This window comes from Ctenopharyngodon idella, chromosome 4 (assembly GCF_019924925.1).
Source record: "Ctenopharyngodon idella isolate HZGC_01 chromosome 4, HZGC01, whole genome shotgun sequence".
NCBI lineage: Eukaryota > Metazoa > Chordata > Actinopteri > Cypriniformes > Xenocyprididae > Ctenopharyngodon > Ctenopharyngodon idella.
The window spans coordinates 22,890,621-22,908,166 of NC_067223.1; the positions used below are offsets into that span (position 1 = coordinate 22,890,621).

The 17,546-nt window shown below is 36.7% G+C and overlaps 1 protein-coding gene across 14 annotated transcripts in view; it reads left to right on the forward strand.

Moving 5' to 3' along the window:
* Positions 1 to 11,640, forward strand: part of LOC127511188 (gastrula zinc finger protein XlCGF8.2DB-like) — a 163,346-nt gene extending 151,706 nt beyond the window's left edge. For 7 of the 14 annotated variants that reach the window (XM_051891881.1, XM_051891882.1, XM_051891883.1 and 4 more), the window contains exon 3: positions 10,625 to 11,640. In XM_051891881.1, coding sequence (XP_051747841.1) covers positions 10,625 to 11,442 — 818 coding nt within the window. In that variant the 3' untranslated portion in view covers positions 11,443 to 11,640. Of the gene's footprint in view, positions 1 to 2,113; positions 2,203 to 2,320; positions 2,961 to 7,659; positions 8,223 to 8,828; positions 9,012 to 10,624 lie in introns of those variants that run through there. The other 7 variants (XM_051891890.1, XM_051891888.1, XM_051891893.1 and 4 more) reach the window with 5 other exon arrangements.
* Positions 11,641 to 17,546: the final 5,906 nt, after the last annotated feature.

Sequence of the window (17,546 nt, forward strand, 5' to 3'; positions counted from 1 at the left end):
TTAAGTTATCCCTTTATCTTAACTTCTAGGAACATTCAAAGCGTCCACTTTTTTTTTTAGACATTTAATTAACGTTCTTGCTTGCTTATTCAAAACGTTATTAGAACGTTCAATTCTCTCATTATATAAATGTTCTCTTAATGTTTTTGTAAGAATATGAAAATGTTCTTAACATTATTACAAAGTTCACCCAGTATTTTTGCATATAACGTATATAATATGATAATTATTTTATTAAAGTACCTTAAACAGAGAGCCATCTCCGCTTGGTCTGCCCACATGCTTTAACGTAAGAATCTTGTAACATAGCGTTATGATAACCTTAATTTAATTGCAGTGAGTATCGGCATATAAAGCTTGGGACTGGTAATTAGCCTGACATATGTTATGACCCTGGTCGAGGGTCAGGGAAGTTAACATAAATACAGTTGCTACCGTGAGCCTGTGTGTTTATTTATTTATTTATTTATTTATTAAGAAGTAGCTAAATGGCTTATAAGAAAACAACAGGTAACACGAAGAAATAAAGGTCTAGACCAGGGGTTTTCAAACTTTTTTGTCAGCCGAACCCCTTTGACCAAATAATTTACTTGATATATTAGACCTGCACGATTCTGGATAAATTAAGAATCACGATTTTTTGATTTTGGTTTGATTTTTTTTCTAGTAAAACAACAATTTACTAGAGGTTCTGACAAAACGTTAATTGCTTTAGAATGAATTATTAAAACATGCTTTGAATGAATTATTCACTGACTTACTTATAAGTACTTTATTGTTTCATAACTAGAATTGGCCTTTTTTAAAACAAATCTGTTGAATGAATGATTCAATGCAAAATACATTTTTAAACAGTCTCTTGTCGCCACCTAGTGGCATAACAGTGAAATTCATACAATTGTTACTTTCAAAAGGTGATTCACTCTATTTTGATCGCTAACGTAGACATTAGTGTTTATATATCCGAACTATATACTTTTATCCCCGTTCTTCTATGATGAAATTAATATTTGTAACAGAAATAACGACTGTGTGGTTGACAAGACTGTTTGTGAAGCTGTTTCATACCTAACTGCTCTCTCTGGGTCAGCGCAGCGCAAACGCAGATTTGAATGTTCCAGTGTGATTTTGCTAAAAGTTTAAAAGACAGGAGAATTGTTGTAATTTAGGAATGAGATCGCATGGCCTCAATACTTTAATACTTTTTAAGGTCTTTTATAGGGAAAACTTTATTTAAGACATTTTAAGGACCCGTGGCCACCCTGATGTTATTTGGGTTCGCTTTAACCCGCGGACATGAAAAACAACCCGTGACAACAGTATTAAAGTTGCCAAATTCTGTGGGAAAACTACGGACATGGGAACACTGTCCATCTGTCCTGCTGTGATTAACTGATGGGCATGTGCCAATCTATTACGCTAAACGTAGCAATGTTGGGAATGATCAAATAAAGACATTAAAACAATTTTTTTATATGTACTTTTAAAGCCTTTAAGTTTATTTTCCTAGAGTCTTATCTACTTTTGAAATATTGCACAATTAATTATACTATATAATAAATAATTGTGATTTTTTTTTTTTTTGACCGTAAAAAATATTTTAACAAAAAACAGAATTTCAGTACATTGTGTCATTAGTTGTGTCACTGTATATACAAATTGTTTCTGAAGTTGATTTGCAGAAGAAAAAAGCTGTATGACTAATTTGTAAGGACTAATACATTTAGTTTAAAGTGGTAACGAGTTTAAAATGTTCTGTAAGAATAACATTTTAATGCTAACATATTTAGAAAGTTTATCAATGACTTTACATTGGCACAACGTTCTACTAAAGTTACTGCAAGATGGTTTTGATAACTTTGTTGGCAACTTTCAGAGAACCTAAGCTAATGTTTTGAGAACGTCCCCTGTATAATTTTATTAAAACAGTAGCAACTGCTGCATAACTAAGTTAATCAGCATTGTGATTAAAATTATTTTATTCATACAACCAGCAAAATTCACTCAACTAACATGAAAGCTGCCGTCTTTAAGTGAGTAATCTATCTGTCCCACTGTGTTTGATTTGATGAAACATAATCTTTGAATCTTTTTCTCAACATAATATAAATAGCACTTTAAATAAAACTTACCAAGAGCACTCCTCTTTCGGTTCTTGTGGCGAGCGGATTCGAGATGCTCCAGTGCCGTCTGTCGCCTCAGGTAATCGACAGTGTGTTGACAGGCTTTAGAGAACATCTCTCTAATGCAGTCTTTTGATGTCTGTTGCTTTATGCCATTGAACTGCTGTTAATTTTGTGTTTGTCTTCTTTCGCTTTAGACCTGATGGCACTGAAAGAAGAGAGTCAAGAACTGAATGAAATGGAAGCGAAAGATCGTGATTTCATGACGGGAGAAAAATCCACACAGACTAAAAAAAAATCCTCTCAAAAAAGAGCTCAGAAATCCATATCTGACAGTTGTTTTACCTGCCAACAGTGTGGACGCAGTTTTGCTCATAAACAAAACCTTAAAGTCCACATGAGGGTTCACACTGGAGAGAAGCCTTTCACATGCCAACAGTGTGGACACAGTTTTGCACGTAAAGGAAACCTTAATTTCCACATGAGAATTCACACTGGAGAGAAGCCTTTCACCTGCTCTCAGTGTGGAAAGAGTTTCAATCATAAAGGGAACCTTTATGTCCACATGAGAAATCACACTGGAGAGAAACCTTACACGTGTACTCAGTGTGAGAAGAGTTTCACGTATCTAAGAGACCTGAAATGTCATTTGCAAACTCATTCTGGAATGCAACTGTAGTGTTCTGTATGTAGTAAAAGATTTATAAAATACAACAGTTTAAGAAATTACTTGCATATTCACTATGGTGTAACAAATTAGCTCAAAGGGGAATTAGTTAATCAGATTAACTTGATGTAGCTACATTAACATTACAATAAATCAGTTTATCCTGTGAACACTCAGCATTTACAGCGCTTAGAGCGTGTAACAAGATCGAGGTTATTTTAGTGACATTTATTTGCAGGCAGGGAGTCAGAATCAAATATGTTTTGTGCACAAGTTTTATTAACTAAATCACAAAAACATAACTAAACTAACAAACACAGACACACAATCACACACACATGGTAAAATGAAAAATGGCAGAATGAAGCTGGAAATGGAAATAGGGAAGGAGGCTATGGAAAAGAGTAATTAAACCATGAAAAGAACCACCAGTCTCTGATTTCAAAACACCTAGTTCAGAGGATTCTACTGCTTATCCTAAATGTGATGATAATATGATGAGATGTTGATGCAGTGACTTAAAAGATGCTGATTCTATCCTGTGTAGGGCTGAACGATTTTGGAAAATAATCTAATTGCGATCATTTTTACCAATATTGCGATTTAATATGCAATTATTTTTTAAGCTCTTTATCTTCTGTGTTATTCAACAAAGGCAAGCGATAATTCATTGTAGGGGTGGGAATCTTAAAGCTTTGTTTACACTGCAAGCGTCTGCGGCGCGTTACGGCTCCGGCAAGGTTTTGTTCCGTCCTCTGCGCAGTGTCACCTCACACCAGAAGCATTTCAGAAGCGAAGCGGCTGGATTCGCGAGACCACGAGATTTGCCTGTCTGACGTTTTTTTTTCATTGATTTTTTTCGTGTTTTTAATGGCTAAATGGTTATATTTTGTCTGGTTTAATTGCGTTTATTGCTATGCCATACTTTATTTTGCTGTAGCCTACAGATGAAGTTAAAGGGATAGTTCACCCCCCAGGGCATCCAAGATGTAGGTGACTTTGTTTCTTCAGTAGAACACAAATGATGATTTTTAACTCCAACTGTTGCAGTCTGTCAGTCTTATAATGCGTGTCAATGGGAACTTCGTCTATAAGAGTAAATAAAACTTGCTTAGATAAATCCAAATTAAACCCTGTGGCTCGTGACGACACATTGATGTCCTAAGACACAAAACGATTGGTTTATGCGAGAAATCAAACAGTATTTATATCATTTTTTACCTCTAAAACACCACTATTTCCAACTGCGTTCAGCATTCGGTTAGTGAGGTCTGATCGCGCTCTGACAACTGAAGTGATGTCTCGCGCTTATACTTCAATGAGTGCGAGACATCACTTCCGTTGTCAGAGTATAAATACTGTTCAGTTTCTCGCACAAACCGATCGTTTCATGTCTTAGGACATCAATGTGTCGTCACGAGCCGCAGGGTTTAATTTGGATTTGTCTAAATAAGTTTTATTTACTCTTATAGATGGAGTTCCCATTGACACGCATTATAAGGCTGACAGACCACAACGGTTGGAGTTAAAAATCATCATTTGTGTTCTACTGAAGAAACAAAGTCACCTACATCTTGGATGCGCTGGGGGTAAGCAGATAAACATCAAATTTTCATTTTTGGGTGAACTATCCCTTTAATACACTAAAAAGTCCAGTTATGGACAACAAGAACAAAGAAATTTCAAGTTTTTTAACTTCGAATCTCTTGTCGTCAGTTTCTGGCCTCCTAGTGATGTGAAATATGAGTGGGAGTTTACACAGGGTGATTCTTTTGACTTTATTTTGTATTTGAGCTGTGCGTCTTGGACGCGGTGTCCGTCAAAAATAGGCGAGGCTCCCATCTTTAGTGAAAGGGCGCGGCGAGCCACTTCTGGGACACTTCTAAAACGCACCGCGGCGCGGCTGGTGTAAACACGAGCATTGACTAGAGTGGCCACGTATCAGCTCTGGTAGCAGCGTCGCAGCCGTAATGTGCCGCAGACGCATGCAGTGTAAATGAGGCTTAAAGTAAAAATAATCACCCTGTGTAAACTCCCGCTCATATCACTAGGAGGCCAGAAACTGACAACAAGAGATTCGAAGTTGAAAAACTTGATTTTTTTTTTTCTCTTGTCATCCACAACTGGACTTTTAAGTGTATTAAGTTCATCCGTGGGCTACAGCAAAATAAAGTATGGCATAGCAATAAGCACAACCAAACTGGTTGAAGTGAATTACAAAGACATTCGCATGCTTCATTGCACAGGATGCGCTGTGAGAATCGCTGACGCTTGCAATGTATCATCTCGCCCGCCGGTGTTTTCCTACTGTGCGTTCACACCGCCGCTGGCGAGAGCGTCAAAATTCGCCTTGGCTGCCAACAACGCTGTACTGTGCGTTCAAACGAGGGTTAAAGTAAATGACAAGCTGTGGCAATCAATCGGAATCCTCTCAAGCGAGGACCTCTACACTGCGATTGGTTGCCGTTGAACCACGTCATAGCTCATTACCATAAAGTTGACCTGACTTCAACTCTCCTCAACACTCTCAAGCCTTGTTTACACTGCACGTGTCTACGGCACGTTACAGCTCTGGCAAGGTTTTGTTCCGTCCTCTATGCAGTGTCAACTCACACCTTTCCGAACTTTATTAAAGATCATTTTGTGGATGGTTCGAGTGTGTGTGTTTGAGAGAGAGCAATTGGAAGCAAGCAGAATAAGTTTCTAAAGCACACGCAGCGCCATCACGCATCTGTGGTTAAAAACTAAGCTCAGGATCAATCCAGAATCGTTAGAGAGAGAATATTTTCTCCCATCTCTATTGTATAGTATGAACAACACAATAATAGATAGATTAAACATAAACTGTGCTTTTCTGTAGGCCAGACATATGCGTAGCATGCCAAGTTGATGCTTCCTCTGCAGACTGCTTACTCTTGTATCATGTGACGAGTGTGTAATCGCAACCTTTACGGTTAAAAAAAAATCACGTTTTGTCATACCACGATATTATCGCAAATGCGATTCATCTTTCAGCCCTAATCCTGTGTGTGGATGGAGTTTAACCAGCATCAGTTTAAATGTTAAACGGCAAAAAGGAAAAAAAAATTATGTTGAATGTTGGAAAAATTCCTATCCTAAAATTTCATCACAACTATGTTCCTTCTTGGAAAGAAATGGTATCTGTGAGGATTCCCAGTCTCATTAGAGTTACTAATGATTTGCTCTTATCATCAGATCGTGGTTGTATCTCTCTATTAGTGTTACTGGATCTTAGTGCTGCATTTGACACTATTGATCACAATATTCTTTTGAATAGACTTGAAAATTATGTTGGCATTAGTGGAATTGCATTGTCATGGTTCAAATCATACTTATCTGACCGTTATCAGTTTGTAGTAGTAAACGAAGACATGTCATATCGATCACAAGTTCAATATGGAGTACCGCAAGGCTCAGTACTAGGACCGTTGCTGTTCACTCTGTACATGCTACCCTTGGGAGATATCATTAGGAAGCATGGCGTTAGTTTTCACTGTTACGCTGATGATACTCAGCTCTATATTTCTTCGCGCCCTGACAAAACTTACCAACTCACAAAATTAACAGAATGCATAGCTGATATAAAAAATTGGATGACTAGTAATTTCCTACTACTAAATTCAGAAAAAACAGATTCTAATTTTTGGACCAAAAACTTCACGTTATAATACCACTAACAGTTGACCGTGGAATATTCAGTAGTGAGGAAATTTCACGAATGGACTTGTTGCACAAGTGGCAACCTATCAGGGTATCACGCTTGAATTCACTGAGCTCCTGAGAGCGACCCATTCTTTCACAAATGTTTGTAGAAGCAGTCAGCATGTCTGGGTGCTTGATTTTGAACACCTGAATTCAATGATTTGGAGGGGTGTCCCAATACTTTTAGCAATGTATGATGTAAATATGAGACAAAAACTAAAAAAAACCCTCATTTTTTGCCTCATATCTTGAATTTTACGGACATTCTAACTAAATTCTATAGGCTCCATCACCCTCCTTATTAGTCCTCAGTCAACTGTATATGTCAGATGACCTGTGTAGGTCTGGGGGTGGGCAAAGTGCATTTTTCCACTGTGATTAATAAATCTAATTAACACATTAAATCACTCAAACCATATATGGAAATCGATGAGTCCTTATATGGTCACTGGTGGAATCTGGATGTCATCTAGTGGACAAGTTTGGTACTGCGCACAAAACATCTTACTGAAAGTTATTTTTTTGAGAAATCAACATAAGTTTGGCACAGAACTTGTTCAGATATTAAGTTTTGAATTTCTTTAAGTTTTAGGGTTGAACATGATTTGTAAAATATATATTTTATATAAAATATAAAAATATATATTTTAAATTTAATTTTAACGTTACTTTTACACCCGTATTTACTTGTACAATAATCTGAAGTGTTCCCTCTAAAAAGATAACAAACTTAAGTCTGTGCTCTGAAGTTTTCAAGATTTTTAATAATTTCAGTTGTAAAAGTCCTTTTCAAGTCTATGCTCAAAAAGTGGGACAGACACTAACAGGTGAAACAACCTTTTATTTTCACAAACTTTAGTAGTTTCTTTTGAACAGCTGTCAATATGGGTCAAATTGCCCACGAACAGTTAAGAACGTATAAAATTTCTGTATGCACATTTCACAACACATCAGCATATTAAAACTTTGCATGCATGTTCATGATCCTAAATGAGAAAAAGTCACAAAATTTCAAGAAAAACAGCATAGGTATGATTTTTATTTGAGATAGATTGAAAAAAGAAATGATAGCTCATTTTTACCATATGAGGCTGACAAAATATTTTTTTGTATTGAAATAAGTGAGGAAAAGCTCCTTTTTTTTTTTTTTTTTTTTTTTTTAGCTTCGAAGGGTAGTTCAAAAACTAAAATAACAAAATATATCCAAGAAATGTTATTTTGGGTATGTACAGTTGCCTTAGAACATTAAAATATGCGGGTCAAATTGACCTGTGAACATCACGAACATACTTTTGTGTGAATATGTAAAAACACATCAGTGTGTTGAAACTTTGCATGCATGTTCATGACCCTAAATGAGAAAAAGTCAAAAAACAGGTTAACTGGTATTTTTCGACAACTCAAATGTCAAAACAGGTCAAACTGACCTGCAACAGTACATGAGGGTTAACATGTATTTTTATCTGTACACCACATTTGTCACTACTTGAATATTAATACTGTAATATTTGGTATAAATGAAATTCTGTATCCAAACGGTACATTCAGACAGAACCTCTCTATTTAACTATTAATATTTTTTTAATATTATACGTAAATTTGTACATTTCTATGCAGGTTTGTGAGCAGGGCTTTTATTTTGGTCAGAATATGTGATGTAATAAGGCTGCGCCGCGCTCCTGCATCTGTTATGATTCGGCTGAAGAAAGGTTTGTGGTTTTATGCATGTAAAGTGTTTAAAGCAATGCAAACTGTTCAGTCAATTGAATCGTTTTGCAAGCTTATAAAGTAAATTAATTATTTTTTGAATGTAACACTATAATGAAAGTTGTTTTTAAGAGTAAAGTGCATTCACACATGACTAACAGAAAAGGTGCGTCTCATTTCCCTCCTTCTATCGTGAATCAGTTCATTGTAAACATGAATTCGGTCACTGACAAGTTGTGACGAGAGAAACTGAGCTTTCTGAAACTCCGAGTCATTTGAACCGAATGCTTTGCGAAACGATTCAGTGATTCGAAGCGCTCGAATAACCGCATACTGAAGACACGTACATGTGTAATTTTTACAAACCAACTGAAAATGTTTTCATTAATCAATTAATATCAAATCACAATTAAATAAATATGAATTGTCTGTGTAAGGTGTGCTCTTTTAGTAATTTTTAGTGCTAGTTTATTATGTTTTTTGTCTTATTTAAGTCCATCAACTCTCATTCTGACTCTCTTACCAGTGCACTGAATTACTGAACTAGAGCTGATTGAGATTTAGTTTGGATTTATTTCTGTTAATTATTGTTATCTTTATCATGACAGTGTCCAAACACACAGGAAGACCCTTGAAGCGACTGAGATCCACGTGACACACTATTATAAAGATGGCGTTTATTAAAGAGGAGCATGAAGACATGAAGATGACATTTATTAAAGAGGAGAGTGAAGACATAAAGATTGAAGAAACATTCAGAGTGAAACACGAAGAAACTGAGAAACAAACAGGTTGGTTTCATTCTCAAAGCTGAGAGCAGTCATTTCGTCCTTATTAAAATGTTGACTTCTTAAAAAATCAAACTGTTGATGTTTGTGAGCGATACAAACAGTTTTAAAACAGAAACAGGTAAGACTTAGTCATTGTTTTGCAAGTTACAGTTAGGTCTCGGGTCAAGCCTAGAGTCGAGACGGAGAAGTCCAAGATCTTGATGAAAAATTGATGCATCTCTTGATGGAAACAACATCACAACATTTACTTTCATCAAGAGGTGCATCAATTTTTCATCAAGATCTTGAATTGACAACGCAAGAGGTGAGCACTCTGTAAAGTCTCCTCCAGCACATCCCAAAGACTTTCAATGAGGTTAAGGTCTGGACTCAGAGGTGCCAATTCATGTGTGAAAATGATTCTTCATGCTCCCTCCCAACCATACTTTACCAATTTGAGCCTGATGAATCTTGGCATTGTCATCCTGGAACCCAGCTAACAATTTTATGTTATAAGAACGTTTCCATAACGTTCCCATTAAGTTATAAAAACTTTATTTCTGATTGTTCTAGGAACGTTCAAAGCATCCAGTTTTTTAGACGTTGTATTAACGTTCTTGCTTGGTTAAAAGAACATTCTTGAACGTTCTAATAACGTTTTGAATAACGTAGACCTGCACGATTCTGGATAAATTAAGAATCCAAATTTTTTTGGTTTCAAACAGATCATGATCCTCCCACAGTTCTGAACAGACTACAAGTCCTAAACTAAACAATTTACTAGAGGTTTTGACAAAATGTTAATTGCTTCAGTCTATTTAAAATGTTTAATGAATCTAAATGACTTATTAAAACATGCTGTGAATGAATTATTCAACGACTTATAAGTACTTTATTGTTTCATAACTAGAATTGCTTTTTTTTTTTTAACAAATCTGTTGAATGAATGATTCAATGCAAAATACATTTTTAAACAGTCTCTTGTCGCCACCTAGTGGTATAACAATGAAATTCATACAATTGTTACTTTCAAAAGGTGATTCACTCTATTTTGATCGCTAACGTAGACATTAGTGTTTCCGAACTATACACTTTTATCTGAAATTAATATTTGTAACAGAAATAACGACTGTGTGGTTGACAAGACTGTTTGTGAAGCTGTTTCATACCTAACTGCTCTCTCTGGGTCAGCGCAGCGCAAACGCAGATTTGAATGTTCCGGTGTGATTTTGCTAAAAGTTTAAAAGACAGGAGAATTGTTGTAATTTAGGAATGAGATCGCATGGCCTCAATACTTTAAAAGTTTATAAGGTCTTTTATTGGGAAAACTTTATTTAAGACTTTTTAAGGACCCGTGGCCACCCTGATGTTATTTGGGTTCTCTTTCAATCTATTTGCAAAAGTTTTTTATATGTATTTTTAAAGCCTTTAAGTTTAACAAATAACAACAGTGGACAGTCGACAATGTGTTGACAGGCTTTAGAGAACATCTCTCCCTCATCCTCATAAATTTACAAATTATTTTGCTTAGCATACGTGTTGTTGGCTTTCTTGTTTTAATGCAGTCTTTTGATGTCTGTTGCTTTATGCTATTGAACTGCTGTTAATTTTGTGTTTGTCTTCTTTCGCTTTAGACCTGATGGCACTGAAAGAAGAGAGTCAAGAACTGAATGAAATGGAAGAGAAAGATCGTGATTTCATGACAGGAGAAAAATCCACACAGACTAAAAAAAAATCCTCTCAAAAAAGAGCTCAGAAAACCATATCTAACAGTTGTTTTACCTGCCAACAGTGCGGACACAGTTTTGCTCATAAACAAAACCTTAAAGTCCACATGAGGATTCACACGGGAGAGAACCCTTATATCTGCCAACAGTGTGGACAAAGTTTCACTCAAAAACAAAACCTTAAAGTCCATATGAGGGTTCACACTGGAGAGAAGCCTTTCACATGCCAACAGTGTGGACACAGTTTTGCACGCAAAGGAAACCTTAATATCCACATGAGAATTCACACTGGAGAGAAGCCTTTCACCTGCAAACAATGTGAACAGAGTTTTGCACGTAAAGCAAACCTTATTATCCACGTGAGAATTCACACTGAAGAGAAGCCTTATACCTGCAAACAGTGTGAAAAGAGCTTTTCTCATAAAGGAAACCTTAATCAGCACATGAAGATTCACTTGAAAGAAAAACATTTCATGTGTCATCATTGTGGAAGGAGTTTCATAAGCGGCAATCACCTTAAGAATCATGTAATGACTCACACCGGAGAGAAGCCTTTCGCCTGCTATCAGTGTGGAAAGAGTTTCAATCATAAAGGGAACCTTTATGTCCACATGAGAAATCACACTGGAGAGAAGCCTTACACATGTACTCAGTGTGAGAAGAGTTTCACGTATCGAAGAGACCTGAAACGTCATTTGCAGACTCATTCTGGAATGCAACTGTAGTGTTCTGTATGTAGTAAAAGATTTACAAAATACAACAGTTTCAGAAATTACTTGCATATTCACTATGTTAGAACAAATTAGCTCAAAGGGGAAATGTTAAAAATTATTCATAACTTGTTAGTGAATATTTGAATTAGTTAATCAGATTAACTTGATGTAGCTACATTAACATTACAATAAATCAGTTCATCCTGTGAACACTCAGTATTGATTATCAATTAGTTCTAAGAAAAGGGTATTTTTCATGGCCACAGAAAAATAATTCTTTCTTAGCATTTACAGCGCTTAGAGCGTGTAACAAGATGGAGATTATTTTAGTGACATTTATTTGCAGGCAGGGAGTCATAATCAAATATGTATTGTGCACAAGTTTTATTAACTAAATCACAAAAACATAACTAAACTAACAAACACAGACACACAATCACACACACTGGGAAAATGAAAAATGGCAGAATGAAGCTGGAAATAGGAATAGGGAAGGAGGCCATGGAAAAGAGTAATTAAACCATGAAAAGAACCACCAGTCTCTGATTTCAAAACATCTAGTTCAGAGGATTCTACTGCTTATCCTAAAACCCCATTTTGCTAAAAGATTCGATGCTTGCATGTCTTGCAGTAGAAGCAGTCTGTGTTCTGAACAGGTTCTTCGTGGTTCCGTGAATCGATGGTGTTGAAGTTGCAGTTGGTTTCTTCTGTGTTGAATGAAGAAATTATGATGAACTTGCATGGTTAGTTTGACTCTTGTAGTGAGGAAAGAGTTCTCTCTCTTCTAGGTAAGCACATGGCTGGAGTACAGGTTTAGGTCTGCCAGCCTGGACCAACAGGCCACCCAGCAGGAGGTGTCTCGAGTCAGTCACAGGAGCAAGAGAAGGCAGTGATACTGACAGTGCCTTTTTTCACTCTGTGTGGTGGTCCCACCTCCACAGGGTCAGCGAGCCAATGTTAGCTTAAGCTCTTGGAGGGAAACTTACGATACTTTGTCTCAAGCAGATCATTTGCATATGTAACTGGAATGGAGGCTGATAAAGAAACTATTAATGATTCTTGCAGTACTACTATGTTGCACAGGTATCAGTATATCATATACACAATGAGGTTAACTGTTGGTTCTATCATAAAACATTCATAAAACAATACAATGCAAGATACACTATAACAATAATCATACGCACAATGTCCTTGGATGCATGTTCATTTATAGAACAGTTTGTCTGTAAATTGAAGCATTAGAGTATGTTTTTACAGGCTTTGTGTCTTCCCTATGGCCTCTGCTTTTCCACATTACTTTCTTTAGAACAATAAACCATTTTATCAGTTGGTCTTTTAGGGGATGCGTCCACAGACCCCAGAGTGAGTTTTAAAGATTATTTGTTAAATATAACAAATTACTGTGTCTGATTTGTCTTAGTCATTACAATGGACAATGACCATTTCATTTTCAAAAGTGTAGAAAAAAACAAAAAAAAACCAGATTCTGTCAGCTGGGGACACACTTAACGACTAGCTGAAACATTCTAAAGCCTGCTGTTCTGACAGTTTGTTCTACCCTGTCAGTTTTTGCTACCTCCCATTGAAACAGTAGGTAGCACAATTCGACGGCGAAAAATGCTTCAGCATGTTATTAATGTGGTTTAAGGCTTCATTAACATCTACACCTACCCCAACCCTAAACCTACCCTTATAATAATGCAAGTACAGTAGTGGTAGCACAATCTGATGTAGCATTATTCGTTAGAACATGTACAAATCGGCAGCGAAAAATGCTACCTATCAAATTGTGCTTTATTAATGTCTACATCTACAATATAACACTAAACCTACCCTTGCAACAAAACAAATACAGTAATTTTGTGTTATTTATCATGACAAAAATGATGTAATATTAATGTGCGCAACCACAGTAAGCCCAGGTAGGACAATCTGACGGGTAGAATGAAATGTCAGGACACCGAGACATACTGCACGATTTTCTGTGATCATGGCTCCTAATCGGTGGTCCTGTGTCGTACAGTGAGAGAGGCTCAACAAAGGTCATTGTCACAGTCTTGTGACCAAACATAGCCTACGATAATTTTCTGACAGTGTCAGAAATTCAGCATGATCATTGCACAGTTTGTTTGCTGCTACGACCTATGTCTATTAAAACCATGACATGCCAACCACCTCCATTCCTCTCTTCGACCTTAAGGACATTTTTGTCTTTCTCAGTTTTGTTTTGTTTTTGTTTTTTTTCATCATTTTGCCTGTGTTAATGCCAACTACATAAATTTTGGCGCAAATCACCGACTATCATTGAAATCTCCTAACGAAACAAAACCGACTGTCTTTGAAATCTCCTAACGAAACAAAACCGACTGTCTTTGAAATCTCATAACAGAACAAAACCGACTGACACTGAAAACCAACCGTCATTGAGATCTAGGAACCCAGCAAAACTTACTGTCCTTGAAATCTCGTAGAGGAACAAAACTGACCATCATTGAAATCTCATAAACCAGCAAAAATGACCGTCATTGAGATCTCGGAACCCAGCAAAACCGACTGTCACTGAAATCTCGTAGAGGAACAAAACTGACCATCTTTGAAATCTCAAAACCAACCGTCATTGAAAAAAACTGACTGACAATGAAAACCAACTGTCATTGAAATCTCGTAAAGGAACAAAACTGACTGACCGTCATTGAGATCTCATAACCGAACAAAACCAGCCATCACTGAATTCTCATAACCGAATAAAACACGTCATTAAAAACACATAACCAAATAAAACCGACCATCATTGAAATCTCACAACAGAACAAAACCGACTGACACTGAAAACCGACCGTCATTGAAATCTCCTAAAGAAACAAAACCGACTGTCTTTGAAATCTCATAACAGAACAAAACCGACTGACACTGAAAACCAACCGTCATTGAGATCTCAGAACCTAGCAAAACCGACTGTCATTGAAATCTCATAATCCAGCAAAAATGACCGTCGTTGAAATCTCATATCTCAGGTTGAAGGTCCAAATTGCAGTTTCACTGCAGCTTCAAAGTGCTCTACACAATCCCAGACGAGGAATCTTACGAGGGTCTTATCTAATGAAACGATCAGCCATTTAAAAAAAAAAAAAAAAAATTACAAATTATAAACTTTTTAACCACAAATTCTCATCTTGCACTAGTTCTGCGATGCTCCATGCATTACATAATCATGTGGCGCATTGCAGAACTAGTGCTACATCTGTATTATTGACTGTAATATAATAAGTCAATTAATTGTGTCTGCTCCCAAAGCATATTGTTTTGAATCAACCGCACCATTATAGACACAATCATGGAAATTTAGAAAGCCTATTTTTAACCTCTACGTTGATTCCAGAGACGGGATTTTGATTCTCCACATTCCAATTATGTTGCGGAGGAGGAAATCAAAGGATGGAAAATAAACTAAGATTTAGGGAACATAAACAATGAGTGATGGTGATTACTAGTTGCTGTAATGTCATTATTAAAACTGCATATTTGCATGTGTCAATGTTAAGGACTCCAGGCAGCTGTTGAGGAATCACCGGTGGAAACGGATAGAAGCATTAGAGAAAGAAAGTGACTTTCTTTGGCACACTCTTGCATCCGTCTGTGCTGAGTGATACTTAGCTATGTAAGATATAATCACAATCTTTATATGTGACGTTGCTTATTATACATGGTTACATTTGACAAGACTACAGGACTAAACATTGTACCAAATGAATACACTGCTTTGAGTGGTTACTTGCAATTACCTTAAAGGGTTAGTTCATCCCAAAATGAAAATTCTGTCATTAATTACTCTCCCTCATTTATTTCTTTGTTTTTTATATCACAGACAATCATCTGACATTGAATCGGATGAAGACTGGGAGCCAGTCAGCAAAAAGCCACATACTGAGGGACATGATGACAGCAGCTCATCAGGAGAGGATCTTCATCCCACACCTTCCCTAAGAGGTTCTGCCAGCAGAAGACCAAGAGGCAGAGGACGGGGAGAGGGAGAACTGGCAGCAGCAACAATCAAGCTGAGAAGTCAACCAGCACATCTGAAGCAAGATGGGATCATGTTGACGTTCCAGAGGTCACACCACCACAGCCCACATTCAGACCCATCAATTCACCAGGACCTCAACTCATACGTACAGCTACCTACAGTTTTATAGCTTTACCAACTTTTTTAACAAACTCCATGTTACAGAAAATAATTGAAAACACCAATGACTTTGGCTAAACTCACCACTCGAAGCCCTCCAACCCGTGGATTGACGTGACATTACAAACATATATGTTTGCATTCATGGCCTTGATAATTTATATGGGTCTAGTAAAACTCCCTGCAATAACTGATTCTGGCGAGGAGGTAATCTGTACAGCTTGAAAACCGGAAAAAAGTTTCTTGGGATCTGCTACTCCCTTTACCTCAGTAGCTTGGTGGACTGTCACATATAGATTTGGTATGTTTTGTGCCAAGCCAAGTCTTTCTTTGTTTTGTATTTTGTTCACAGTGTTGCCAGTTTAGCGATTTTGTCACTAGATTTAGACTTACATGGACGATGCTGCTAATGAGAAGAGGTACAGCACAATTCTCTGCAAAATAAAGCCACTATACGTTAAGATGAGGGATGCCTGCAAAATAAACACCTGGCCAGGAAATTTCAATTGATGAGTGGATGGTTGCCATGTATCTGGCTGAAACAGTATATGAAAAATAAGCCTATACGCTGGGGATATAAACTTTTCGTTCTGTTGGACTTGATCAATGAGTACACTTGGGACTTCTTTGTGTACAAAGCTGTAAAATAGTGGCAAGGGGCTCAGTTATGAGTAAAATGTAGGCGAATGTTTTTTTTTTCCTTTTTCAGTGTGTTCAAAGTTCTATTACTCCATACCACAAAAGGCCCATTAACACCAAGGACGATAACTATAACAGTAAAGATATAGTTCTAAAAATCGTTCTCAATATTAAAGAATAGATAACACCACAGCTAAAACGATATAGAGAAACAATTTCATTGGGATCACTTTCAGAATGATTTTTTTCCCAGCTCTTGAATGATAAAACACTGCCAGCCAATCAGAATCCATTCTAATTTAAGGGCTCACACATTTAAAATGGCAGACGACATTGGAGAAGTTAATCGCAAAGGTCCAGACAAAGCCATCACTGTTTGACAAGTCAAACCCCCTTTTCAAGAAAATGGATTTGGAAAACAATTGTTCATACCCTCTGAATAAATGGAGAGAAGTATTACCTCAGATATTCAGCGATGTTGTACACACTTTGAAACTGCAGCGTGAGCTTAGAATAAACAGACCGTTATCATTCGTTGATGTGGATGCAAATATAGTTATAGTTATGGTTTTTGGTGTGAATTTTAACTTCGGTTAGTAATATAATTACTATATCATGATGTGTAGATTTAAAATGACTCGTATCCTGTAAAATTCTGGTCATTTGCTTTAATCCCACACTGAGCAGCCAGAGATAAATGTGGCGAGGAACTAAAAACTCAATTTTTAATGTTTTATTGCCATTTATCATTAAATGTTCAATTGGTCCATTGACAGTTTTCTTTTGTTCAGCTAGAAGAAGTAATTAAATGATACAAAGAAGTACTGAAGACTTTCAGGAAAGTGAGGACAATGTCTGCAGCCTTCCATCAACAGAGGAACTACTGCATCCACTGCTTCAGATCCTGGTTTTTACCAAGAGATAAACAAGCAATCTGACATTTTGCCAAAAGTTGCAATGCAATGATTCTACAAAGCAAAAAATAGAAGATATGATACAAATAAATGAGCTCCTGTCCTTGCAGTATAGTTATAATTAAGGCTTGGCTGATGCTTGATGTCTGACCTATGACCTATACCTGTTTAAATCGTAAGGTCTCTAATTTCACTGTCATGTTCTGTTTGGAAAACTCATTTTTTTCTGAGCAAACACATCTGTAATGTGCAGTACTATTTCAGTGTAGTATTACACAACTGATTTAGTTTTTCATATTTCAACCCCTTACTAGACACCCCCATTTTGGCAAGTGGGGTATAAATGACATACCCAAAATAAAAGGGTTGCTGCTCAG